The 26,506-nt window shown below is 35.9% G+C and overlaps 2 protein-coding genes and 4 long non-coding RNA genes across 7 annotated transcripts; 3 read left to right on the top strand and 3 right to left on the bottom strand.

Moving 5' to 3' along the window:
• The first annotated feature begins 229 nt into the window (after positions 1-229).
• On the top strand, positions 230-1,547 carry LOC125212548 (probable galacturonosyltransferase-like 1). The gene has a single exon (XM_048112754.1). It carries the CDS (start codon positions 358-360, stop codon positions 1,414-1,416), a length of 1,059 nt encoding a protein of 352 aa, XP_047968711.1. The 5' UTR covers positions 230-357; the 3' UTR covers positions 1,417-1,547.
• Positions 1,548-6,578: 5,031 nt separating this feature from the next.
• LOC125202480 lies at positions 6,579-7,892 on the bottom strand. The gene is made up of 2 exons (XR_007173105.1): positions 7,066-7,892; positions 6,579-6,962 (listed from the first exon to the last, which is right to left on the bottom strand). It is a non-coding gene; the product is annotated as an uncharacterized LOC125202480 (long non-coding RNA).
• Positions 7,132-9,121, top strand: LOC125202483. Its single transcript, XR_007173109.1, has 4 exons — positions 7,132-7,209; positions 8,483-8,543; positions 8,793-8,853; positions 8,999-9,121. It is a non-coding gene; the product is annotated as an uncharacterized LOC125202483 (long non-coding RNA).
• A 5,179-nt stretch (positions 9,122-14,300) lies between these two features.
• On the bottom strand, positions 14,301-14,892 carry LOC125202481. The gene is made up of 2 exons (XR_007173106.1): positions 14,764-14,892; positions 14,301-14,658 (listed from the first exon to the last, which is right to left on the bottom strand). It is a non-coding gene; the product is annotated as an uncharacterized LOC125202481 (long non-coding RNA).
• LOC125202482 lies at positions 14,822-16,764 on the top strand. 2 transcript variants are annotated; one of them, XR_007173107.1, is made up of 3 exons: positions 14,822-14,907; positions 16,151-16,211; positions 16,730-16,764. It is a non-coding gene; the product is annotated as an uncharacterized LOC125202482 (long non-coding RNA). The 2 variants fall into 2 exon arrangements; XR_007173108.1 differs by having other exon boundaries at positions 16,151-16,580; positions 16,730-16,747.
• Positions 16,765-19,438: 2,674 nt separating this feature from the next.
• Positions 19,439-23,562, bottom strand: LOC125214785 (cocosin 1-like). Its single transcript, XM_048115944.1, has 3 exons — positions 23,269-23,562; positions 20,652-21,327; positions 19,439-19,757 (listed from the first exon to the last, which is right to left on the bottom strand). Exons 1-3 carry the CDS (start codon positions 23,465-23,467, stop codon positions 19,643-19,645), a joined length of 990 nt encoding a protein of 329 aa, XP_047971901.1. The 5' UTR covers positions 23,468-23,562; the 3' UTR covers positions 19,439-19,642.
• Between the last annotated feature and the right edge of the window lie 2,944 nt (positions 23,563-26,506).

Below are 26,506 nucleotides of genomic sequence, written 5' to 3'. Positions count from 1 at the left end.
TGTTGAGTAATTTGGCTCTTTACATATCTACTAACTATTACATACAGGTGAGATCTAATTAAATCACCGAAATAAATTCTCTCTGTCATAAAAAAAAGAATGGAGAAGAACAATAAGGGGTCCCATCAAACCAAGGGAAGTTTCCATATAAGATCTAGAATGAGTGTGAAACCACTAAATCCCCTTTGAAAATCTTTGACTTAGCCCATCCACTAAAATATCATTTTGACATTTTTGTTTTCATATTTCATTTCGAATCCCAAACCCAAAAGCTTGTCCTTTTTCAACTTTAAACACAATCCCATATCAAATAAAAGACCCCTCTCCCAATCTCTCATTTTCAAAACCTACAATCCAATGAAGAAAATCCCAATACCTCCACTCTTTCCTCTTTTTATCACTCTAATAGTAATATTCTCTCATGGTGCAACATCAATCTCCCAACAATTTATGGAAGCCCCCCAATTCTACAATGCTCCCACATGCCCCAAAATGGGACAGGACGAGGCAGCGCAGTTGGTTCCAGAGAGCAAGATTTGCTCAAGTGAGGCAGTCCACGTGGCAATGACCCTCGATGTCGCCTACCTCCGCGGCTCGATGGCCGCAATCCTGTCCACACTCCAACACACCTCCTGCCCACAAAATGTCTTCTTCCACTTCGTCGCCTCTGCCTCCGCCAACGCCACCCTCCTAACCTCCACCGTCACCGCCTCCTTCCCGTACCTCAATTTCCAAATCTACCTCTTCCGAGACTCCGCGGTGGCGGGGCTCATCTCTACCTCGATCCGCTCCGCCCTCGACTGCCCCCTCAACTACGCCCGGAGCTACCTCGCCGACCTCCTCCCCACCTGCCTCCGCCGCGTCGTCTACCTAGATTCCGACCTCATCCTCGTCGACGACATTTCAAAACTCGCCGCCATCCCGCTCACCGGCGGGAAGGTCCTGGCCGCGCCGGAGTACTGCAACGCCAACTTCACCTCCTACTTCACCCCGACGTTCTGGTCAAGCCCTTCCCTCTCCCTCACCTTCGCCAACCGGAAAGCCTGCTACTTCAACACCGGAGTCATGGTAATCGACCTCGAGAAATGGCGTGGCGGCGGATACACGGCGAGGATCGAGGAGTGGATGGAGCTGCAGAAGAGGATGAGAATCTACGAGCTGGGATCGCTGCCGCCGTTCTTGCTGGTGTTTGGCGGGGAGATTGAGGCGGTGGACCACAGATGGAACCAGCATGGCCTCGGAGGGGACAACTTCCGAGGCCTGTGCCGCGAGCTCCATCCGGGGCCGGTGAGCCTGCTGCATTGGAGCGGGAAGGGGAAGCCGTGGGCCCGCCTCGACGCCGGCCGCCCCTGCCCGCTCGATGCGCTATGGGCGCCTTACGATCTGCTCAAACCTCCCTATTCCTTTGATTCTTGAATTTTATTTTTATTTTTTTGCTTTCAACTTGTGCATATTAAATTAACATCATCGGAGATATATACATATTACCTGATTAATTATATGTGATAGATACATTTTAAGATCATTAATTCCAAAAAGTTGGATTATCTCAGCTTCAATTTTGTGTGCATTTGATTTTATTCAATTACCTGATTTTTGTGGATTCGTGTTTTAATTTTTGATTCAGGTTAATCGAGTGATTGCAGCTTGTTTGAAGTTAAATCAAAGTTTTTTTTAATGACTGAGATACTCCACATTACATCAATTATTGTTGAATGTTTCTCTTTCATTAGTTCTTGTATTGAAGCTTAAGGAGCAAGGGTTAAGGGAGAAGGGAGAAGGAATGAGGGTTATAAGAGGTTATACTCCCTCCTTCAACCAATAAAAAGAAAGTTGGTTAATACTCGTAATGAAAAGTAAGTCGTACTTTTATATATTCTCTCTATCACACTCTACGAGTCTCAGTTGAGTTCAACACGAGTTTTAATAAAGGTATAGAAAAATTAGTGAAAAAAGATAATAAAATGCAAGTCTCTTTTTATATATTATTTTTATAATGTTAGTGGAATGAGGTTTGCGGAATGTGAAGCCTATTACCGTTTATAGAAGGTTCTAATTGGGACTCTTAGAGTGGAACAGACTAAAATAGATAATCGGGATTTTTAAAGTTGGACGGAGGGAGTAATAAAATGTGATTGAGATAAAGTTAGTGGAATGTGAGATCTATTATCAAATGTAGTAAAATTAAAATGAGAAATTTATTGGTGAATGTACGGAAATGGCCAAATGAAAAGTTTATTAATGAATGGAGGGAGTAGTATAATGTACTTTTATAAGTTACCTACGTATCTTAATTGAATAAAAAGAAATTACAATACAAAAAAAAGGAATGAAAAAATTAACTTTGCAAGTATACTAGTCAATTAATGTAGAAACGACAGCAACGTCTCTTTATGAACATGGATATATATGGAGGACAAACTAGCAAGGAAATGAAAGAAAGAAGAATAAGAATGATTCTAATTTACTTTCATAATATAATATGTGATGCTCTTTTGATTGCTTTTTTCCTAATGATTTCCTTTGATTAATGAAGATGGACAAAAGAGAGCCTGCAATACACGCTGGCCTTTCCGAAAATACCTAACATGGAACAGCTAATTCTAGTTGTTATTCTTATTTTAAAACCAATGTCATATATTGAAATAGTATCAGTTCTATAATTTATAAACTAGATATGATTAATCTAATGAAGTACGATTATATTATGCAATTAGATTTTGGCTTCTGTGCGGTGTTCATTGACATGGTGAGTTAATTAATTAATTAATTACTTTGCCATTCTTACATAATTGATAATACTATCATTCCTTTTTATCTATAATTCGAGTCTGAAAATTTCTATTTATAGAATATTCGCTTCTCAATTATTTCCTCTAATCCACGCATTCAATCATAACACGTTAGATGCATTTTTTCACACTACAATAATCCACGCCAAGCTGCTTCTATTTTTCATTCACAACTATGTAGTAATTGCATACTAATTGTAACTTTATTTCTTGATGAACAATACCCCGGCCATCGGCAGTTAGGAGTTCTGATTTACATTTTAGTCTGTTTATTATTAGAAGTGTAGATTCACTTTTATAAAAAATAATAAATGGTAGGTATGACCCATTTTTTACTAGTTCATTTCAATCATATTTTGTTATAAAATTAATATATAAAAATGGATATCACATTTCACTATTTTCTTCAACCACTTTTATTTATATTTTTTAAAGTCCGTGCCGAATTCGAATAGGATATCTAATGGTGGACGGAGGGAGTACTAAAAACAAAACAGCCAAAAATGAAAAAAAAATAGTACTCACCACATACATTGAAAGGTCGTATCACAGAAATTTGAATACGATTGGTCATGACTTTCAAAATATATCAAATGATGTAAAAAGTTTCAAATTTTGTTAGAAGATGTGTCGGTGGAACAACGAAAGCGCATAGAAACAACCCCACACGAAGATAGGTCGCTTAGATATGTATAAAGTCCACATCTTATAGCACTATAAGTCAAACATTTAATTTACAACTATAAATTCGGTAGGGGCCAAGATTCAGAAATTTATACTCTTCCATTTATGCTATCGTATTAAGAGAATCTAGCGAGCCTTCGTTAAGAGCATCCGCAATGGTCGGCTAGCGACCGGCTAGCCGATTCGTCATATTAGCCGATCGGCTAGCCGAACCATTGCAATCGGCAGCGCGAAATCGGGCGATCGGATCGGCGTAGGCTGACCCGATCGCTCGTCATTAGCCGAAGCGCTGGCCGATCGCGGCTAGCCGCCATTGTGGCGGCCCGATCGGCCAGCGCTATTTTTTATTTTTTTTAAATTCTTTTTTAATGCTTTTTTTAATTTTTTTTTAATTCTTTTTTAAAAAAAAATTTTTATTCTTTTTTTTATTTTTGAAAAATTATATAATCGCGATTTTCTCTATCTCTAAATTTACTTGTACAAGAGCAACATCTAGCGATGGACAACAACAACTAGCCCAATACAAAATTAAGACCTAAAACAAAAACAAAATTAAGACCCCCGTTCGGCTAGCGGCAAACTATAACGGATTCAAGGCATACTAACATTTTTTTATGTATTTTTTTAATAAATTAGTGAGGAGTAGAGTGGGGCGGTGGCTCGTGTGTGGAAGCCCGGATTTTTTTTTATTATGCAATTTTTTTTATTTTTAGTTAATGTACTTTTTTTAAAATAAAATTAATGAATTTTCCCGTATATGTCTCGTAAATTTAATTCGGTAATTTAATCGTGATTTTAATTCCGTAAATGTAGTATATTTTGAATTATTTTTATTACGGTTGGCCTATGGCTAGCCTATGGCTGGCCTAAATCTGATGTGGCAGGTGGATTTTTTAGTGTTGCTGACGTGGCAGGGGAGAGAATGGCTAGCCTATTGCTGGCCTATGGCTGGCCTAAGCACCATTGCGGATGCTCTAAGTAAATGGATTGCACACCACTTTTAAAAATGGTATCGAGATTTTGAAAGACATCTGTAGTGATCTAAGTATTATAAATTGATGATATGAGAAATGATTTATAAGATTTACATAGTGATTTTAGTTTATCTTTTAGCAAAAATGACTTATAAGATTCCATTCCCATCATATAAAAGGAAATATTTTGGACTTATAATGATGGTTAAAATGATGTGGTTTTGTTTAAATGCATTTTCTTTTCTTTTCTTTTTCTTTTTGCATATTTTAGTAAATTTGCATCGTTTGAGTCTCATCTAAATACATCATTTTATATACGAGTGAGACAATTGAAACAAATTACTACTAGAAATTTAATATTATATTTTTAAATTGTTAAAATTAATTAGAATTTAATTAAACTTCAAATTTTAAATGACTATTATTCTTTAGACTTGCATGCATGCCAAATTACTAACTTTCATGAACAATAACTAAAATCGAGTCAACGATGTTAAAGATAATTTTTATAATATCCAGCAGCACTAAACACGAAATTATCTCATAATTTATGGAATATGAAAATTCATATCCACAGAAAAAACACATAAAACCATTTATTTAAAGAGTGAACTACATAAATGGTACCTGATCTTTCACTTTCGCACGTAAATGGTACCTGATCTTTATTTTATATCGCTTTTGGTACCTATAAATCACAGTTTTGGTACATGATGCAATTTTCTTTCCAGAATGCCCTCTAAACAAATATATTTTCTCATTTATGTCATAAAGGATATTTTAGGTATACATGAAATTAGTACCAAAAGTGATATTGTTATATCTTCTCTCATTCTCCTCATTCTTTATACTATTATTAATATTAATATTATTATTTTGATAATATAAATTAATTATTAATTTTTAATATCATTTAAATATAGTTAATTATAATTATAGTTATAATTATATTTAATTATTATAAAAATATTATTTTTAGAATACTAAAAACTAGTACTCCCTCCGTCCCAGATAATTCGACCCAGTATTCCATTTTGGGCCGTCCCACATAATTTGTCCCACTTCACTTTTACCATTTTTGGTAGTGGACCTCATATTCCACTAACTCATCCTACTCACGTTTTATTATAAAACTAATACTTTAAAAGTAGGACCCACATCCCACCAACTTTTTCAACTCACTTTCCATTAGATTTATTAAAACCTGTGCCGGGTCAAAGTGTCCCGAATTATCTGGGACGGAGGGAGTAGTAATTAATAAATAATTATAGTATAATTATATAAATTATGAATCATATAATATTATGTAACAATAATTGTGAATTGTATTCATAATGATATAAAGAGTTGAATATTTTTAGTTAGTTGTTTCAATCTTAAAATGAGTATAAAGTAATTCAAGAAAAAATATTCAATTAATTTAATTATTTTAAATAATTAATTTAATTAGACATTTCGTTCTTGATTTATATTATGAATGCAATTGATGTATGTATAAAAAACTAAAAGGAAAGAAGAAAAAGAAGATAAAAGAAAAAAGAAAGAAGAAGAAATATAAACTAAGGAGAAAAAAATAGAGAAGAAAGAAAGATAAAATACTAAAAAGAAGAAGAAAAGATTGAAGAAGAAACTAAAAAAAAATAAGAAAGGAAAAAAAAATTCACATATTTATTTAATTGAAAATTTCAAAAATATCAATCATAACAGAAAAATCACATATTTGATACCTGTGGTTATTTTTGTCACAAAATATTAAAAATGATATAAATGAAAGACCAGATACCATTTATTTGCGAAAGTGAAAGATGAGGTATCATTTAGTTCACTCTTTATTTAAATAAGAGGTTTCTTTTATTTTTATATTATTTATGATTTCGTGTGCATGCAAATGCAGGCAACCACATCTCCTTTCTTTAATTTCATTTTGTTTAGTTATTGTTATTAAGTTTTTTTTGTCTATTTTCGTTTTCTTTCATACTTTTGCTTTTATTTTTATTTTTATTGTAGCACCTCGTTTATTTTTATTATTCTCGAAATGACATTAAATGTTTAGCCGAAAATTTCAAACTAAAGAATAAAATAAGTTATTATAATTCTAGTAAATAATTAAGGTTATACATAAGTGAGATCCATAGTCAACCAAACTTTTTATTTTACAAGTCTAACTACCGTTATACATTTCTAAAAACTATGAAATGGAATAGAATAAATAAAATGGTGTACATATGTGGGCCTATAAGTAAATCCCAGCCCACTTCAAAATTTTTGGAACCCATTCATGGAATACCCAAATAACTAAATTAATTCTTGTTTATTGCTCCTGCACCTCCTTCTTCCTTCTTCTTCCTCCTGATGACTCTCATCCCCCTCAAGCCACGTAATTGTTCCACCTCCTGCTTGACACTCCTCCACTTCCTGCTTGATTACTTTACTTCCCTTTAAGGCACGTAGCTGCTGCTTGATTATTCTCATTCCCCTCAAGGCACGTAGCTGCTTGATTACACTCCTGCTCCTGCACATAATTCACAATCACATTCTGCAAATCCCAAACAGAAACAGAGAAAGAGCCGAGAGGGAGGAAGAGAAGTAGAAGAGCTCTCGTTTCCAATACCAACCATTCATGGCAGAAATCGAGAGTTCAAGGGTGCCGCCTAATTCTCTTCTAACAAGCATCCCAAATCATAGAGACGAGTCTGCCAAGTCCAAGGAAACTACTCCTTTCAGTCCCACAATTTCACAATTCAATATCGTGTTTTGAGGTATAAAACCCTTCCCCTTTTGATCATGTTTATACATAACATATCATCCACCAACTCTCACCCAAGTAATTCAATCAATAACAATCAACAATGAACCGAACACAACGAATTGAACACCCCTCTGTAACTAAATGAACTACGAAAAGAACATAATTTGAGTGCGAGAACTTATCTTGCGTTTCGGGGCTGGTTCGGGTGTGATCGAGTTGAGTTCGGGGTTGCTTTGAATGGTTCGGGGGCTGCCGGATACCGGCGAGGTTGTTTCGAGCTCAGTCGGGGCTGCTGGATATTGATTCGGGCTGTCCGACAGCAAGCGTACGTCGATGGCGTGAGCAGCGAGAGGAAGAGGGAGTGGGGAAGAGAGAGGGAGAATCGGAAGGAGAGAGAGAGAGACACCGCCGTAGGCGGCGGCAGACGGCGGCTCTGGACAGGGTCGGCGGCGGCGGCAGATTCGAGAGAGAGGGTAGCGGCTGAGGCAGAGCTCAGGCGATGAGGAGAGGGAGGTGCGACGGCGAGCCACCGCACGCGCAGCAGGGGCGGCGGCGGCGGCGGCGGCGTGAACAGGTCCGAGAGAGGGGAGGGGAGTGGGGCATCGATTCTGGTGGAGTGAGGAGGCAGGCGACGGAATTTAGGGATTTGTCTCTAATTTGGGGAAAATGGAAATGAGAGAGATAGGGAGGGGACGATTGTGGAGGAAGGGAGTATTTTCAAATTGGGCCTCTTCCCAATTAATTTAATTTGGGCCTTTTACTTTTAATTATGGGTTCCTTTTCTTTTAATTATTGCGGAAGAAGTTGGGCCTCTTTTTGAGTTATAATAGTTGGGTTCACTAATTTTAAAGTGGGGATATAAGGTGGGTGAATAGACGTAATTAATTTTTGGGCTGAAAATAAAAGGGAGTCTTGGCCAATTGTAAAAGTGATATCATTTGGTAGAAAATATAATATTGAATTTTAGTAAGTTTTATATTAAGGTTCAATTAATATTTTGATTTCTTCTAATTTTGTAACTAAGCTAAATAATTGATCTTTTGAACTATTTTAGCGTATTGCTTAAGAGTAAATTTTCAAAGTAAAAGAGACATAGATCCAATTTAGTCGAAACCCGAGAATAGTGGAAGAAGAAGCATCAAATAATATGAGTTTTAGAAATTGCTTAAAGATAAGTGAAATAATATAAGGCATTAATTATGAGGCATGCATTCCTATAAAAGTTTAAGAATTTCTTGAAGTTTGATTAGTATTTTATTTTATATTGTGATGTTTTCAAAAAGTTTATCTCCGCAAGTTAAGGTTGGAGCGGGAAATTCAAGTTAAAGAAATTAAACGAACGAGGTGAACTTTTCTATCCTACATACTAATGTGGATGAAAATATAAACTTATGTTTGTTATTTGTGAAAATGATATTGTCTTGCCATAAATGATTTGTTTTATGCCTATCTGTTTGGTTGGAACGTAAGAATCGAATTCGGGTTCGAGTGAGGGTGGTGTCCCTACTCGGACTAGTGTACACAGGTGACTAGTTTAAGAATTTCTTGAAGTTTGATTAGTATTTTATTTTATATTGTGATGTTTTCAAAAAGGTTATCTCCGCAAGTTAAGGTTGGAGCGGGAAATTCAAGTTAAAGAAATTAAACGAACGAGGTGAACTTTTCTATCCTACATACTAATGTGGATGAAAATATAAACTTATGTTTGTTATTTGTGAAAATGATATTGTCTTGCCATAAATGATTTGTTTTATGCCTATCTGTTTGGTTGGAACGTAAGAATCGAATTCGGGTTCGAGTGAGGGTGGTGTCCCTACTCGGACTAGTGTACACAGGTGACCGTGGAAGGTGGCCACCTTCCACGGCACAAAGATGATATAGTGGAGGCCGTTGGGAGGTGGCCACCTCCCCGGCTGGAGAAAGATGTAGGTGACCGTGAGAGAGCACCATCTCCACGGCACTTGGTGTTCAGATATGGCAAAATATGAAAGAACTTAGACTGCGCAGTCGAACAAAGATTTTAGTAAGCTCGGGCCTTTTAAGAGAAAACTCTCGAGTGTTACTGTGATGGCATGATAACATTTTCATTTTATGTATGTATATTTCGGCAATGTGTTCACTGAGTATTTTTATACTCAGCCCTGCATATATTTCTAAATGTGCATGTGGTTGAGCAGTGACGGTGAGGAATGCTGAGCAGAGTTTATGATTTTCTTTATATTTTAAGTAGAGGCTCTCAGAGGTGCATGTCTCCATACATGTGACCGTGTTCATTCCGCTGCGTATTGTTCTTCTATACTTTGATAAATATTTATTGAAGAGTAAGATCTCCATTCGAGTTCTTGTGATTAAAAGTTAATTTGAAGTTGTTTCCCTTTTATTTATGAGTGAATATTCGTCATTATTATCCCCTTTCTGTTCCCCTCTTCTTATTCCCCACCCCTAGTCACGGTTTCCCAGCTTTGCTATCCTTAGCAAAGTGCGGTCGTGTGACAGGACTCTAGAGTGCAGTGCGGTTTGTGTGATGTGTCACTTGATCTAACAGGTCCAGAGGATTCGACTAGACTTCAGAGGCTAGAAGATCGTGAAACTATCAGAAAGGGGTCGTTGGGTGCACTCTATTCCTTCAAATAAACCTCAACCCACTATACTACAACTTAGGACAGGGAAGTAAAGGATCGATCCCATGAGGACGAAGGTGCTACGAAACTGCATTTGAGGATGTTTTGGGAAAGAAAAGGGGTTGGCTGCTGCCACGCAATTTTGTGGGTTGAGAACTTAAATCTACTGGGTCTGAGAGATAGAAAAACTTTACTCTTCCTATTGGGTCTAATAGATCAGAAGAACTTTACTCTGCCTACTAGGTCTAAGAGATGAGAGCGTACGGAACATACATGACTTAGAGAAACTGAGATATTTTAAAGTTTTAAGACAACTGGAGTAAACTTAACTAGACAGACTTTCCTAATTTGGACAGACAAGCATAAAGCGAAAAGTAAAGACAGATTTCCTTAAACGACCAGGGTCTGGCAAGCATGCAGAAAAGTAAAAAGAGACAAAGCAGATCGTACTGACAGGTCTAAGGGACATGCAGAAAAAGCAAAGTAAATGCTGAAAAGTACTGACATAAAGCAGATCTGGTTCTAACTACCAACAACTTCATCTTCTTCGGGAATCAAACGAGAATAGCAGAGAAAACAGAGTTTTAAACACCATGAAAACAGAGCAAACTTAAGATCTAGACTTAAAACGAGAAATTAAAGCCTAAACTAACAGATCTACGCTACTGGACCTAAAGGATGCAGAAACAGAAAGTAAATAGCCATAATCATGCACAACGTAAACATCAAGCACCAAATATGCGAAACTTCAACTCCAAAAAACCACGATTCAACAAATCCAAACATCTCCATATGCAAATCCTCAACATCCAACAACAAACCAACAGATCTCAGCTCCAAACATCCAACAACAAACAAAGAACGAAAGCTAAAAACAAGAGATGAACATAAACTCCGAGATATCCAACCAAAAGCAAACATAAACTTCCATAATAACTAGAAATAAGTCTGAATCCAGTAGATCAAAGTCGAAAACTAGAGTTGCGGACTTAAGAACCACAAAGTACTAAATGAAAGCAAATAGAATTGTTTCTTCGCCTTCACAAGGCGGTGTTACACAACAAAATAACGATGACGATGAGAACCACGGTGGCCAGAATCCTCCATGTCCAAGTGCACAGCAATACGAAATGAAAATTTGATGTATGGAACTAGAACTAGAGCTAGGAGAGCGTAGAAGTGGCTGTTCACGGTCTGAGCGTCCCTTTTGTTCTTCAAGGTTGAGCTCCTTATATATGTGAGGCTCTGATCCCTAGGGTATCCCTCTGGCGATTTTACGCTCTTGCCCTTGAGTAAGACTCTTTAAAATAATCTACTCTCGCTCCATTCTGCTCCTGTCGCCAACTTTTGATTCTCCCATGTCCGAACGACGACTTCTGATTTTTGCTTCAATTCCATCTCTTTTGCATCTGCCAGGTCAGGTAACAGAAACTCCTGGGTCCGGCAGATTTACTACACACCTGAACTCAATAACGCACATTAGCGCCCCAAATGCACAGAATTTTAACCCTAAACCGATGCATGAAACGAGCCTTATCATCGTGACAGAGTGGTATTAGAGCAGTTTCTTTGATGCTTTGAACCCAAGAGTCTCATTCAGTTACCAGTCTAGACTTGTATCACTAGACTATCTAATTAGTCAACGAATCAGCATTCCCACCAATCACGCTCAACGAGGAAAAGGTAAATTGTTCTTTCTTTTAAAATCAAGTAGAGATGTTCAAAAGGTTTAAAAAGAGAAAGGTACAGGGACCGACGGTCAAATGAGCGGGTCCGGTATGAAATATGAGATTTTTGAGAAATGGATGATGAGTTTTATCGAGTAGAGACTCGAAAGAAAGAGTCGGAAGTGAGTGTTGTAAAGAAAAAGAGTAATTTGTTACATTCAAGAGAAAGAGTTTGGAAATTTTGATAAAGGAGGTGATGTTTCTTTATTGAGTAAAGGCTTTGAGGAAATAGTTGATGTGTTTTTATCGAGTAAATATTTTAAATGATGAAAAAGAAGTAACATTATTTTTTGTAGATGTAGTGAAGGTGCAAATGGAAAGGGTGCATTTCTATGCAAATTATTACGAAAAAGGGAAATATTTTCTCGATTGAGAAAAGTTAAGGGATTTTGAAAGAATGTGTCTTTTCGAGTAAATTCATGAATCACATTGCATGTAAGGTATTTTCAGGAACTAAGAATCTTAAGCTATGCGTTCCTTCTAAGAACATAGTATGGACTCGAGCATAGACGAACAATTATAAACATTTTTTGCTTTCCCGAGCGATGAAGAGAAAAAGTATGTTATCAGAAAAAAAGTTAGTCATGAAAAAAAAAAAGAGAGAGAAGAAGAGCGTTTGAGTTGCGAACGAAGGATATTTTCATAAAAACAAAAGTGAATAATCTGGGTTGACCACCATCCTTGGTGACAATCCAGTCATAACAAAAGATAGTACACTTGTTGTGTCTGTACATGGCGGAAGAATATAATTTCAACTTAGTAAAAAGAATTTAGTTATGTGTAAAAAGTAAAAGGCAACAAGAATGACCGTCGTGAATGGTCGACGAGAACACTACGGAGCCATGATTTTCATCTATAGTCGTTGGACATAGTTGTGAAACGAACTAGTTCCCAAGATTTTCTTTACCATGCAAAAGAAAAAAAAAAAAAAAAAAAAAGAAACGGAAGATGGTGAACCGCCCTTGTAGATTACGAGAACGATTTTAGTCAATATATTTTACCTTAATCCCAGCAAAGTGGTGATCTGCACTTTTCCCATCTAGTCTCTCGTACAGTGTCATACTAATGGTGGTCTAGTTATTATTATTGTATATGAATTTTTTTAATTAGGGGCAAGATAGATTCTCAATTGTTCCATCTATCATGCACGACTGCTCTTAGTATATTCTCTAGGCTTTGAAGTATTCTTTCTATTGCTCGTCTGTTTCTGGGTAAATGTCGTGCTCAAATTTAGTTTAGTTACCAGTTCCTTCTAAAAGCTTGTTTAAAGTCTCAAGTGAACCTCAAATCTCGACCAAGTGTTATGTTCAATGATTACGCAAATAACAGTAATTCTTTGTTCAAGATTGGGCAATCATGCAAATAAGTCCTTTGTTACACCTTTTCGATGAATGCAGAGATGCTTCTTTTCATACCATTCCACCAGATTTCTATTTTATATTATTGGTACATCTTGGTACTTCCAAGATGGGTGGTGTGGGGTTATAGTGTGTCTTACTCATACTTTTATTTCTAAGGTCATTGTTGTCCGACACACATAATTCGCCTTCAAGGTGAGGGTGTTATTTATTTGCTCTTTCCTTAAAGAAATTTTAATCAACTATTCGCACCTTTGCCCGAATATTTTTCCGATATCATCTTGTCTCGGTGCATTTATAATACCTGTTTGTTTGATTAAGATATTGAAATAACTCATGATTTTGTTTCTAAGCTCATATTGTTCGGTGCTCATAATCTTCCTTCAAAAATGAGGTCGTTATTTCCTCCCGCTCTGAACCAGTTGTTCGCACTTGGCCCTGATATTTCTTAGTTGTTCGCACTTCAGGGTATCATCTTGTTGTTATGCATTCATAATACTCATTTGTTTGATTAGGACCTTTAAATAACTCATATGTGCAAGTTGTCGCCACAATTTCTCTTCATATGTCAAGTTGTGACTCGCCTCTAGTTTACTCTTATCCTCCTTTTTATGACATTTTTGGTTGACTACAACCCCCTTGATTCATTAGAGGAGAAATCAATATTTTTAACTCTATGAGTTCCTATCACCAATTCTGATCTCGAAAGTTACTTGAGTTATAAATTTCTGAATAATCTTATGCCTTCTCTTAGGCAATTTTACTGTTCAAGAAGAACATTCTTCCTAGACAACTACTCCGGATGATTTTAGTACCATTTACGAGAACCTCCTAATAAGAAATTTTTTGAACTCTAAGAGTATGGTTAAGAAAACCCTTGCAGCTTTTCTTCTCTTCTTATCTTGAGTGGAGGTGACGAGGCCATTACAGTTTCCACGCTTCTTGAAAAATTTACTTGTGTAATCTACCAATGAGGGTTTGGCACGAAGTTTGTAAAAGATAAATGTTAGCACCAAATGCGATAAATAAAATGTTGCTGTCGTACAACGGATATATGTGAGGTTCAAGGAAGCACAAGACCGCCACCAAATCTTAAGCTGACGTATGTCGATCTTAGTTAAAAAAAGAAAGAGAGATATAATAGGAGATCTCAAAAAATCACTGAAGAAACGAGAAGAACATCATTATCTCTTTGCACTGCCGGAGTTACTCACATAAGGAGTACATCAAATTTTGGGACGAAATTTTTGTTAAGGTGGGTAGAATGTAACACCTCGTTTATTTTTATTATTCTCGAAATGACATCAAATGTTTAGCCGAAAATTTCAAACTAAAGAATAAAATAAGTTATTATAATTCTAGTAAATAATTACGTTTATACATAAGTGAGAAACATAGTCAACCAAACTTTTTATTTTAAAAGTCTAACTACAGGGATACATTTCTAAAAACTATGAAATGGAATAGAAGAAATAAAATGGTGTACATATGTGGGCCCATAAGTTAAATCCCAGCCCACTTCAAAATTTTTGGAACCCATTCATGGAATACCCAAATAACTAAATTAATTCTTGTTTATTGCTCCTGCACCTCCTTCTTCCTTCTTCTTCCTCCTGATGACTCTCATCCCCCTCAAGCCACGTAATTGTTCCACCTCCTGCTTGATTACTTTCCTTCCCTTAAGGCACGTAGCTGCTGCTTGATTACTCTCCTTCCCCTCAAGGCACGTAGCTGCTTGATTACACTCCTGCTCCTGCACATAATTCACAATCACTTTTTGCAAATCTCAAACAGAAACAGAGAGAGAGAGCCGAGAGGGAGGAAGAGAAGTAGAAGAGCTCTCGTTTCCAATACCAACCATTCACAGCAGAAATCGAGAGTTCAAGGGTGCCGCCTAATTCTCTTCCAACAAGCGTCCCAAATCATAGAGACGAGTCTGCCAAGTCCAAGGAAACTACTCCTTTCAATCCCACAATTTCACAATTCAATATCGTGTTTTGAGGTATAAAACCCTTCCCCTTTTGATCATGTTTATACATAACATATCATCCACCAACTCTCACCCAAGTAATTCAATCAATAACAATCAACAATGAACCGAACACAACGAATTGAATACCCCTCTGTAACTAAATGAACTACGAAAAGAACATAATTTGAGTGCGAGAACTTATCTTGCATTTCGGGGCTGGTTCGGGTGTGATCGAGTTGGGTTCAGGGTTGCTTTGAATGGTTCGGGGGCTGCCGGATACCGGCGAGGTTGTTTCGAGCTCAGTCGGGGCTGCTGGATATTGATTCGGGGCTGTCCGACAGCAAGCGTACGTCGATGGCGTGAGCAGCGTCGAGAGAGGAAGAGGGAGTGGGGAAGAGAGATGGAGAATCAGAAGGAGAGAGAGAGAGAGACACCGCCGTAGGCGGCGGCAGACGGCAGATTCGAGAGAGAGGGCAGCGGCTGAGGCAGAGCTCAGGCGATGAGGAGAGGGAGGTGCGACGGCGAGCCACCGCACGCGCAGCAGGGGCGGCGGCGGCGTGAACAGGTCCGAGAGAGGGGAGGGGAGTGGGGCATCGATTCTGGTGGAGTGAGGAGGCAGGCGACGGAATTTAGGGATTTGTCTCTAATTTGGGGAAAATGGAAATGAGAGAGATAGGGAGGGGACGATTGTGGAGGAAGAGAGTATTTCAAATTGGGCCTCTTCCCAATTAATTTAATTTGGGCCTTTTACTTTTAATTATGGGTTCCTTTTCTTTTAATTATTGAGGAAGAAGTTGGGCCTCTTTTTGAGTTATAATAGTTGGGTTCACTAATTTTAAAGTGGGGATATAAGGTGGGTGAATAGACGTAATTATTTTTTGGGCTGAAAATAAAAGGGAGTCTTGGCCAATTGTAAAAGTGATATCATTTGGTAGAAAATATAATATTGAATTTTAGTAAGTTTTATATTAAGGTTCAATTAATATTTTGATTTCTTCTAATCGTGTAACTAAGCTAAATAATTGATCTTTTGAACTATTTTAGCGTATTGCTTAAGAGTAAATTTTCAAAGTAAAAGAGACACAGATCCAATTTAGTCGAAACCCGAGAATAGTGGAAGAAGAAGCATCAAATAATATGAGTTTTAGAAATTGCTTAAAGATAAGTGAAATAATATAAGGCATTAATTATGAGGCATGCGTTCCTATAAAAGTTTAAGAATTTCTTGAAGTTTGATTAATATTTTATTTTATATTGTGATGTTTTCAAAAAGGTTATCTCTGCAAGTTAAGGTTGGAGCGAGAAATTCAAGTTAAAGAAATTAAACGAACGAGGTGAACTTTTCTATCCTACATACTAATGTGGATGAAAATATAAACTTATGTTTGTTATTTGTGAAAATGATGTTGTCTTGCCATAAATGATTTGTTTTATGCCTATCTGTTTGGTTGGAACGTAAGAATCGAATTCGGGTTCGAGTGAGGGTGGTGTCCCTACTCGGACTAGTGTACACAGGTGACCGTGGAAGGTGGCCACCTTCCACGGCACAAAGATGATATAGTGGAGGCCGTTGGGAGGTGGCCACCTCCCCGGCTGGAGAAAGATGTAGGTGACCGTGGGAGAGCACCATCTCCACGGCACTTGGTGTTCAGATATGGCAAAATATGAAAGAACTTAGACTGCGCAGTCGAACAAAGATTTTAGTAAGTTCGGGCCTTTTAAGAGAAAACTCTCGAGTGTTATTGTGATGACATGATAACATTTTCATTTTATGTATGTATATTTCGGCAATGTGTTCACTGAGTATTTTTATACTCAACCCTGCATATATTTCTAAATGTGCAATGTGCAGGTTGAGCAGTGACGGTGGAGGAATGCTGAGCAGAGTTTATGATTTTCTTTATATTTTAAGTAGAGGCTCTCAGAGGTGCATGTCTCCATACATGTGACCGTGTTCATTCCGCTGCGTATTGTTCTTCTATACTCTGATAAATATTTATTGAAGAGTAAGATCTCCATTCGAGTTCTTGTGATTAAAAGTTAATTTGAAGTTGTTTCCCTTTTATTTCTGAGTGAATATTCTTCATTATTATCCCCTTTCTGTTCCCCTCTTCTTATTCCCCACCCCTAGTCACGGTTTCCCGGCTTTGCTATCCTTAGCAAAGTGCGGTCGTGACATTTATTTTTAAATTTGTTTTAAATGTTAGTATATGAATTGTAGTAGAGTATTAGATATTTATTTAGAAAATATTCCATTACTTTTTTGTTTAGTTAAATTTTATACTCCCTCCATCCCATTAAAATATGAACAATAGTAATGACACGAAATTAAGACAAAATTGGTAAAGTAACAGAGAAGAGGGGAATGATAGTTAAAGTAGTTTTAGTGCATAGTGAGACCTACATTATTAAATTGATATAAATTTTTAAATATGGAATGCACATATTTTTTTGGGACGAACAAAAATGAAAAGTGCACATATTTTTATGGGACAGAGGGAGTATGTTTTAAATATAATATGAATTTATTTTTCCTAAAAATAAAAACTTTGGGGAGAACATGAGTTTATTATGCACAACTAGTAAAATGTACTCCCTCTATTTTATAGTAGTAGAGTCATTTCATTTTTTACACTTTATTTTGAAAAAATGGTAATTAAGAAAAAGAGTGCAGAAAATGAAATGATTCTACCACTAAGAAATAGAGGGAGTGTATTTTACTAATTGTGCATAATTAAAACTCATGTTCTCCCCAAAGTTTAGAAGACATAAATTCATAGAATTATATTTAAAACATTTAAAATTTATTAGAAATAAAATTTAATTAAACAAAAAATTAATGGAATATTTTCTAAATTAATATCTAATACGATAGCATAGTGTCTGTTTTGTTCAATGTCTTTTCTTAGGAAAAATTATAAAGTTCTCGTGTACTGAAAAATAATCAGTCTTGAAATTAAATTGCCGTCTCAAAAATTGTCAATCAATCAAGCCCTCACTCAACATACGATAAAACTTAGCCCCTAGTAACTCAATCCTTCTACTTTTTTCATTAGGCCCAATTAGAAAAAATGCACTGCCAATACATTGTCATTTATTCATCCCCATTTATCAAACAAAAGGTCCAAGACTTAAAAATAGAGACTCCAGCCCAAAAATGGAAATTAGACTTAAAAATAGAGACTCCAGCCCAAAAATGGAAATTAAGGATAACCCATTCTGAATTAAGTGAGAATCCTACTGCCCCAATTCATTTTTGAGAAATAAGAAAAATAGCTTACCTTTTCGAATTTAGATTAAATTGGTTGACTTTTCAAAATATGAGATTAAAATATACAAATTTTAAAGAATAAGAGATTTTTCTGTTTTTTCTTCTCTTTTTATATTTTTTCTCACAAAATTTCTGTATTGACCAAACTACTCGCGTAAGATTTTAATCACCAAATCTGATACTGTCTTTCAAGTTTCTTGCCCTTTCATTACCCATTATATAAAATCATCCGTCCTAGAAAAAATTAGATAAACTTGTTAGTGGAATAGTTTTAATGTGAAATTGGTAAAGTAAGAGAGATGAAAAAAAATATAAGAGAGAGAAAAAAAGTAGTGAAGTAGAGTTAATAGATTGTGGGATCTATCTTATTAGTGGTGTGATTGGTGAAATGCTTTCCATATTTTGACTTGATCTAAGTTTGGGGAACGACCCAAAATGGTAAAACTAGTCGATTTTTTTTATAATGGAGGGAGTATAAATCAAGCCATGATATTTTAAAGCCCCACTCAAATTGGAGTACAAATAATAGTACTCCTTCGGTTCCTTGTTACTAGAAGCGCTTCTTTTCGCCACGAAGATTAAGAATATTTTGTTTAGTGGATAGTGAATAAAGTAAGAGGGAATAAAGTAAAAGAGATAAAGTCATAAAGAGCATAAATTAAAAGAGATGGTTACTTTTTGCCAAAAATAAAAATAACTTAATATCTTGAAACTTCCCAAAATAGAAACATGACTCAATTAACATGAAAAGGAGGAAATAATTAAGATCGTGAGGGATAATAATTTTAATACTACCTTTCATCCTTAAGTACATGAATTAAACGGGCTTGGATCCCTTGCTATGCTCAAAACCTTATTAGAGTGTGTTGTTTCATCCAGCAAAATATATTAATTTAAAATGAAATTAATATTTTAATGTTCTTATCTATGAATTACATATTGGAATGTGAGGAACAACACACCCTAATGTGGTTTGAGTACAACAGAAATTCAAATCCAATTAAACCTGGTAGATGAGTATCAATTTTTGTAACAGGTGCAGAAACCGATAAAGGAATAGTACTTCCTCCATTCCAAGCATTTTTTTTCGGCACAAGATTTAAAAAGATTGTGTTTAGTGAGTTAAATCAAGTAAAATACAGTAAAAGAGAAAATAAAGTAAGAGAGGTGAGAGAAGTCAATGTAAAAGAAAGAATAAAGTAGGTGTTATTAGATGTTTTGTTTTCAGGCAAAAAGAAAAATAACTCAAGTAACTTGGAACAACCCAAAATAGAATACAACTCAAGTAAATTGAGACGGAGAGAGTATATTTTTATTTCCATAACATTATCATATCCAACATAAACATACTAAGTAAGCCAACCACTACTAATATGAAGCAGCATTTTGATTTAGAAACCGAATGGAACCTGCTGAAGATAACCCCGAAATTATATATAAAATCCACACCAAACTGTTTCATTCGAACCCAAATTGATGAAAGCATTTTTAAATTTAAGACTTGATATTCTTGACGAACTCAGGAGAGACATTCAATGCAACCTCCAGAACTGATGAAGACAATGCTTTATATGCTGATTTGTTGCCACCAATCTTCTTTGTTAAAGGCCTACAACAAAAAAAATATGCATCATCATCTTCCAATATTCCATTATTCAACTCGTTTAGTTTGAAAATAACACCTTCCACCCACGATTAATTGACATCAGTTTCCTTTTTCATTTATCCACAATTAATCGATATCCTTCCTTTTTAGTACTCCATCCGTCCCAACTAAGTTGATACCCCTACGTCCCCAAAGAGTATGAACTTTGGGTTCGACACGGGTTTTAATAAAAAAAGGAAAAAGTAATAGAGAGGGAGAGATAAAGAAAGGGTAGTGGAAATAATGTTAGTGGAGAATGGAGTCCACATTATTATAATGGTATAAGTGTTAATGATAATGATATAAGTTGTAAATAAAATGTTGTGTATAAGTAGTATGTTGTTTGAAATTTTTAAAATTAAAAAGTTCATAATCTTTAGGGACAGATGGAAAAGGAAATAGTCATACTCTTTGGGAACGGAGGGAGTACAAAACTATTGGGCACGCAGATTAATAAATTGCGTTTAAAAGTAAGAGAAATGAATAAAGTATGAAAGATAAAGAGAGAGTAAAGTAGGTAATGAAATAAAGTAAGGATGATTGAACATTTTGTTTTTTGTTAAAAAAAGAAATGACTCAACTTAGTTGGGACATCTAAAAAGGAATACGACTCAACTTAATTAGTTGGGACAGAGGGCGTACTACTTTTGGTAATGGACCTCATTCCACTAACTTATCACACTTATATTTTATTATAAATCTATACAAAAGTAAGATTCACATTACTAACTTTTTTAATCCACTTTCCACTATATTTTTTAAAACTCGTATCAAGTCAAAAAGGCTCAATTAACTGTAGACGAGGGAGTACATGCATAATAATTGAGAATCCATGACCATTTACTAGGTCTTACATACCTGGGAGATGTGGAAACACATAAGCATTCCATGCCTTTGTCACTAGCCATGAGAGCAGCAACAAAGAACTTGGGCACAACAATGAGATGGCCCTCCTCCACAACCTCATCCAACACTCTCGCACCATTCAACCCCACGATTTGAATCCGGCCACCGCCTTTCGTAACATACATTACCTGATGCGCAGTGCTGTAATAAGGGTCCAGCACCGCCTCAGCTTCGAGCCTCACCAATTTCGGACTAAGCCCCACTCTTTCAGTATCAGTTTCTGACTCAGTATCAGTATCAAGATTAACGACATATTCTTCTTTCTTGCAATTACATTTGTGGGGCAAGCGACTAACAATGTCTGCGTCAATCTTGACGACCAATGCGTTAGCTTGGGATTCGACCAAGTGCTTGGATTGTTCGTGATTGAGATCATACGCTTTGGCGATGAACTCAGTGGAGAAGCCGCGGAGAATGCCCAAGGCGCCTGTCAAGAAGAAGTAGTCGAAGAGGCCGGGGGTGTATGACTGGCTGGTTTCGCCTAGGAATATTATGGTCACGTCTGAATCGCCACCATTGAACCACCACGTAACGCTCCCGGTCGGACATAAAATGGCGTCTCCTTTCTCGATGATTAACACTTTCTCTTCGGGCCTCTCTGGTAATATCAGGCCTACGGTGCAACTCCCTGTCACAAACACTTGAATTATGAATACTTCATACTCTAAAACAGATTCATTGGGGTTATATTTTTAAAATTTCGTTCACTCTCATCAAATTTTCAGCTGCACAATTTATTTAATGACAATGGTGAGAAAAAGGTCACATTATTTATTTCTAGTGTAAAATGTGTCATGTGACTCATATCACGATAGCTGGTCAATGGTCAGAAAAATTGGGGGAGGGGATCTAATTTGAGGTAGATTGAAACCTTGAGTCTTAACTAAAATTATATAATTCTTCTGTCATGTAAAAATAGGTCATTTGGAGAAGTCAAGAATTTTACTGTATAATTGGTAAAGTAAAGAGAAAAAGAGAAAAAAATAGTTGAAATAATATTAAGTGAGACTCATAAATGATAAAGAGAGAACGAGAAAATATTTCCATAAATAAACGTCGGCTATTTTTGTAGAACACACGAAAAATACATGACTTATTTCTATGGAACGAAATGAGTTTGTAATGATTGTTCTAATTTATAATAAGGGATGTGATCAAATGAAAACTCTAAATATTGTACAAACTCAAAACTATGATCTGGACCATTGAAAAATGTCAACAGATCAAAAAAAAACATCAACAGGAAAATGTCACCAGAATTTCAACAAGTAGTCAATGATTGATGTCGTGTTAATATTGTGTTGATATTGTGTTGACATTAAAATCTTGAAATTTTACACTGTGTTGATATTGTATTGAAACTGTGTTGAAGCTGTGTTGAGGAGTTTGAGTTCGTACAATATATAAGTTTGCATTTTATTACTACACTTTAGAATAATATCCAAAGTTGGTGCTGCAAACTGGCAATTATCACTAATAATAATACTGGTAGTAATATGTGGAGGAGTCTTCTACGGACATATATCAAAATCCACATGGGGGTGAAAAATCATGCGGATTGGATCGTTATCGAGTCAACTCGGTAACAATCCAACCCAATAAGGCCTAAACTTGAACTCGGTTTATTAAGAGTTAGCTCGTTATCGAGTCAACCTAATAACGATCCAACCCAATAAGATCCCTAACCCGACCCAAAAACGAAGCCGACCTATTATCTTCAAACTCGAACACAACCTTCACCCGACCCAAATCAACTAATAGCACAACATAATACGGGTTGAACCAATACGATAACAATACAAACTTGATTTACATGTTTTAAAACTCATGTTACACTACTAAAAACTGGTATTTTAGTAATTACTAAATGATAAAAACTTGATTTATATTATTTAAATATGATTTACACGAACATACAGAATACAATAAAAGTATATAAATTTTTGAAATAATAAATAGTGAATAATATTGTTTTAGCAAGTTACCTAACCTCAAATCAAAATTATCGAATTCTTAATAGGTTAACCCGATAAAAGCACGAAATAAATAAAGCTTGACCCAAGCTCATTAATTTTATACTACCTCCGTCCCTGAAAATTTGATACAGTTTACTATTTTGGTTCGTCCCTAAAAATTTGATACACTTCACTTTTACCATTTTTGGTAGTGGACCTCATATTCCACTAACTCATTCGTACTCACATTTTATTATAAAACTAATACTTTAAAAGTAGGACCCACATCCCACCAACTTTTTCAACTCACTTTCCATTACATTTCTTAAAACCCGTGTCGGGTCAAAGTGTAGCAAATTTTGGGGGACGGAGGTAGTATATGCATCTTATCGAAAATTGTGAGCAGAGAGCAGTAGATCCAAATACTCAAATCCGAGTTCAAAATAAGTGCAAACATGCGCACACAAAGCATAAATGTAAAATGTAGTAAATACACATTATTTGATAAAATATTTGTATTTTGTACAATTTTCGGTGGTATATCAACGATATTCTTCGTTTAAATTTGATAATCACGTCCAAATACAATATATGTAAACCATAATTAAATATACCTTGGATGACATAACCGATCTTGTTAGCGTCGGCATAGTGAGGCAAAGCGAAGCCTTGTGGCTGCAAAACAAGTCTACCGGCGCCGATCGCCGCCTCCACAACCACCGGAGTGTTGGCTGCTGTCCAAGCGTAGTAACCGCCACCTTCTCCTTCAAATATGGTGGTGTCAGCCTTTTGGGGTTTCAAATTCATCTCCATCTACTTCACTACAAATGGAAATCTTGAGGATTGGAAGATGGAAATATAGAAAATAAGAGTATTTATTATATGCAAAATATTATTAGATGGCAATGTTGAAATATAGCTATTTTACCATAAATAGTAGCCTATGTTTTAAAATATATATAAATTCCAGCTGCTCCATGTGTCCATAGATTATTTTATCTCTAATGAAAAATAATGTTACGCAACAATCAAACATTGACATGATCACGCAAATTGAATAATTGTGACCAAATTTCCACTCTGCCTGATCTCATTAATTAATATTTAATTTTTGCAGGACATGAACTCGATGACAATAAATTTAACAGATAACATAAACAACAAACTCATCCTCCATGCTTAGCGTTTAGGGTTTAGCGTTGAAGATTGATTATTTTTTTTAAGTTCATATAGTAGACATTTTAATAAAGATAAGTTTATATATTTTCAGAATATGCCAACTAACATGTAATAGTGCGTCTGAATATTGATAGCTGGCGTTAGAAATGAAGAGAAAATTAAAAATACCCATATTAGATAAGAAAGACAAATTAAATTTGCTATTATAATAATATATATTTATTATTTAACAATTGATTAAATCACGGAAAATATTTTGGAAGATCATTGCTACGCAAGCTATAAATCAATTGGTAGGGATACTTATAATATAATACTGGATTACACATAACGACATAAAAATTTCGCCGTTTGCACAGAACTTCCACTAATCTCATTGACACTTTCATAACTGTTAGGCCAATATTTCATGGTTAGTGTCCTTGTCATGATAATTTTCGATTACAACATGCCACCAACATTGGATTATTTTATTGCATACCAAAACAGACATAAAAAAATCTTAAAGTTAACAAAAGTAAAACACACTCCCATACTTAGATTTGTCAATTGGGTTAGGTCGATCCAACCTGTCCTAGGCTCGTTATGGGCCGGCCCAAATCCTACACTTTAGTGAAACAAACCAGGTTTAGGCTGAGCTTATTTTGAAGCGGGTATCAATGAGGTCATTTTTCAAATTCAGACTCTGGTCATCTGAAACTCAGCTTTGCCTAAGCTCAACCTAGCTCAAGTTCAGGATCGGTTCAAATAAAGTCCACAACTACTAATTCTATATCTTAATTTTTCATTCTATAATTTGATCATAATTCAAATTATGTCCTAATATTATATATTAATATGTACTCCCTCCCTCCGTCCTATAGAAATAGGTCCTAATATTGTATATTAATATGTACTCCCTCCCTCCGTCTTATAGAAATAGGTCATTTGGGGTTGACACGGGTTTTAATGTGTAATTGGTAAAGTAAGAGAGAAGGAGAAAAAGTAGTTGAAATTGTGTAGTGGATGGTGAGCCCATCAATGAAAAAGTAAAAAAAGAGAAAAAAAGTTGCCATAAAGAGATATGTGACTATTTGTATGGGACGGAGAGAGTATTTTTTTTAAAAAAACTACATTTTAGTCCATACATTTTGCTATAATATCTTTTGTAGTCGTTAAAAATATTGTCATACGTCTCAGAACGTTAATGTCGTTGTTCAAAATGATCATTAGCCCTTAAAAGTTGTTTTTGTCAAATTTTTACTTTTTTCTTCTTAAGGAAGATGGCCATTCCTTGGGCGACACGGGATGTTATGCAACTTTATTTGGCGTGTTAAGTGAAAAAAATAAAATAAGAGAAACATAAAGCAGAGATAAAGATATTTTATTTTAGGAATGAGTTCCTTCGCTTCCTACATTTTCCATTCCCTCCTACATCTCGTGTATCCTATACAATACAAAATAGCAAGATGATTATCAATTACAATAGCAAACATAAATTCATATGAACATCATTCTTCAAATGCATCAAAACATGTGACACAAATTCCAAAGAAGAACAAAAATATTAATTTAAGCATAAACAGAACTACTAGCCAATAAAATCAATGAATTAGTTGTCTATCCAACTATATTAGCCTCCCATTCAAATTAGATTTGCTCCAATTCCTGCGCTAAAGTGGGCTCAATTTCAAGAATGCATATTCTGACATAGCGCCATTTACTCAACACGAATGATAGTCATTAAACTTTCAAATGTACCCATAATCACGGAGATTTGCAGTAATTTGCTTAGCAATTGGAGTTCTTAATTAAACAACACGGGTCGAAGATGACATTTTTATCAATAGTTCGGGAAATTGATGGTAAAATTTGTGTAATCGAGGTGCTTCTTAATGTAAATCAAGTTGTAGTTACTAGAAATTCATGTATTTTGGAATGAACGCAGCGAAAAAACATACATGAATATAGACCATGATTCATAAGCATATACTCCCTCGGTCCCGCTTAAGATGACACGTTTTCCTTTTTAGTTTGTCCCAACTAAGATGACACATTTCTTTTTTTGGTAACTTTCTCTCTCCAATTAATACACTCAACCACTTTTTCACACTCATGTTAAAATATCCATCTTTCTTTATCTCTCTACTTTAATACTTACACCCACCTTCTCTCTCTTCAATTAAACACTTTAACTAATAACTCCTAAAACCCCGTGCCGGCTAAGCAATGTGTCATCTTAGCCGGGACGGAGGGAGTACATGTTGTTGAGCAATAAAACGCAACAAAAAGAAACCTTACTTGTTGTTTGATTCCCGCATTTATCACATCCTGCAAGTTGAATTCACCAATATTGAGGTCCACATGTATTCTAATCCGATGCAAGAACTATTCCTTGGTACAATCGTTCTACACAGAAAGTTAGGAAATCTCTTGCATACGGTGCGGGCCTGTGCCTCGGTCGCATTTGTCTTCCCCTTCCTCTTGGCCGCTATAACGCCAATGGGACGATTTGTGTGCCAAAACTGTCATCCATAGGAGAGTTCAAGTCCCGCCGCATCGCCCCCACCGCATTTGGTGTAGCTATCGCCGAAGCTGACCTTCATCCTTTTCGTGCCGCTAGGCGCTTACCCAGCTTGGAATTTCAATAAATCCTTGAACACGAGCCAAATATCGTATTACTTGAACTCGGGA

Source organism: Salvia hispanica, chromosome 1 (assembly GCF_023119035.1).
Source record: "Salvia hispanica cultivar TCC Black 2014 chromosome 1, UniMelb_Shisp_WGS_1.0, whole genome shotgun sequence".
Classification (NCBI taxonomy): Eukaryota; Viridiplantae; Streptophyta; class Magnoliopsida; order Lamiales; family Lamiaceae; genus Salvia; species Salvia hispanica.
This window is presented reverse-complemented; position numbering and strand designations above follow the sequence as displayed.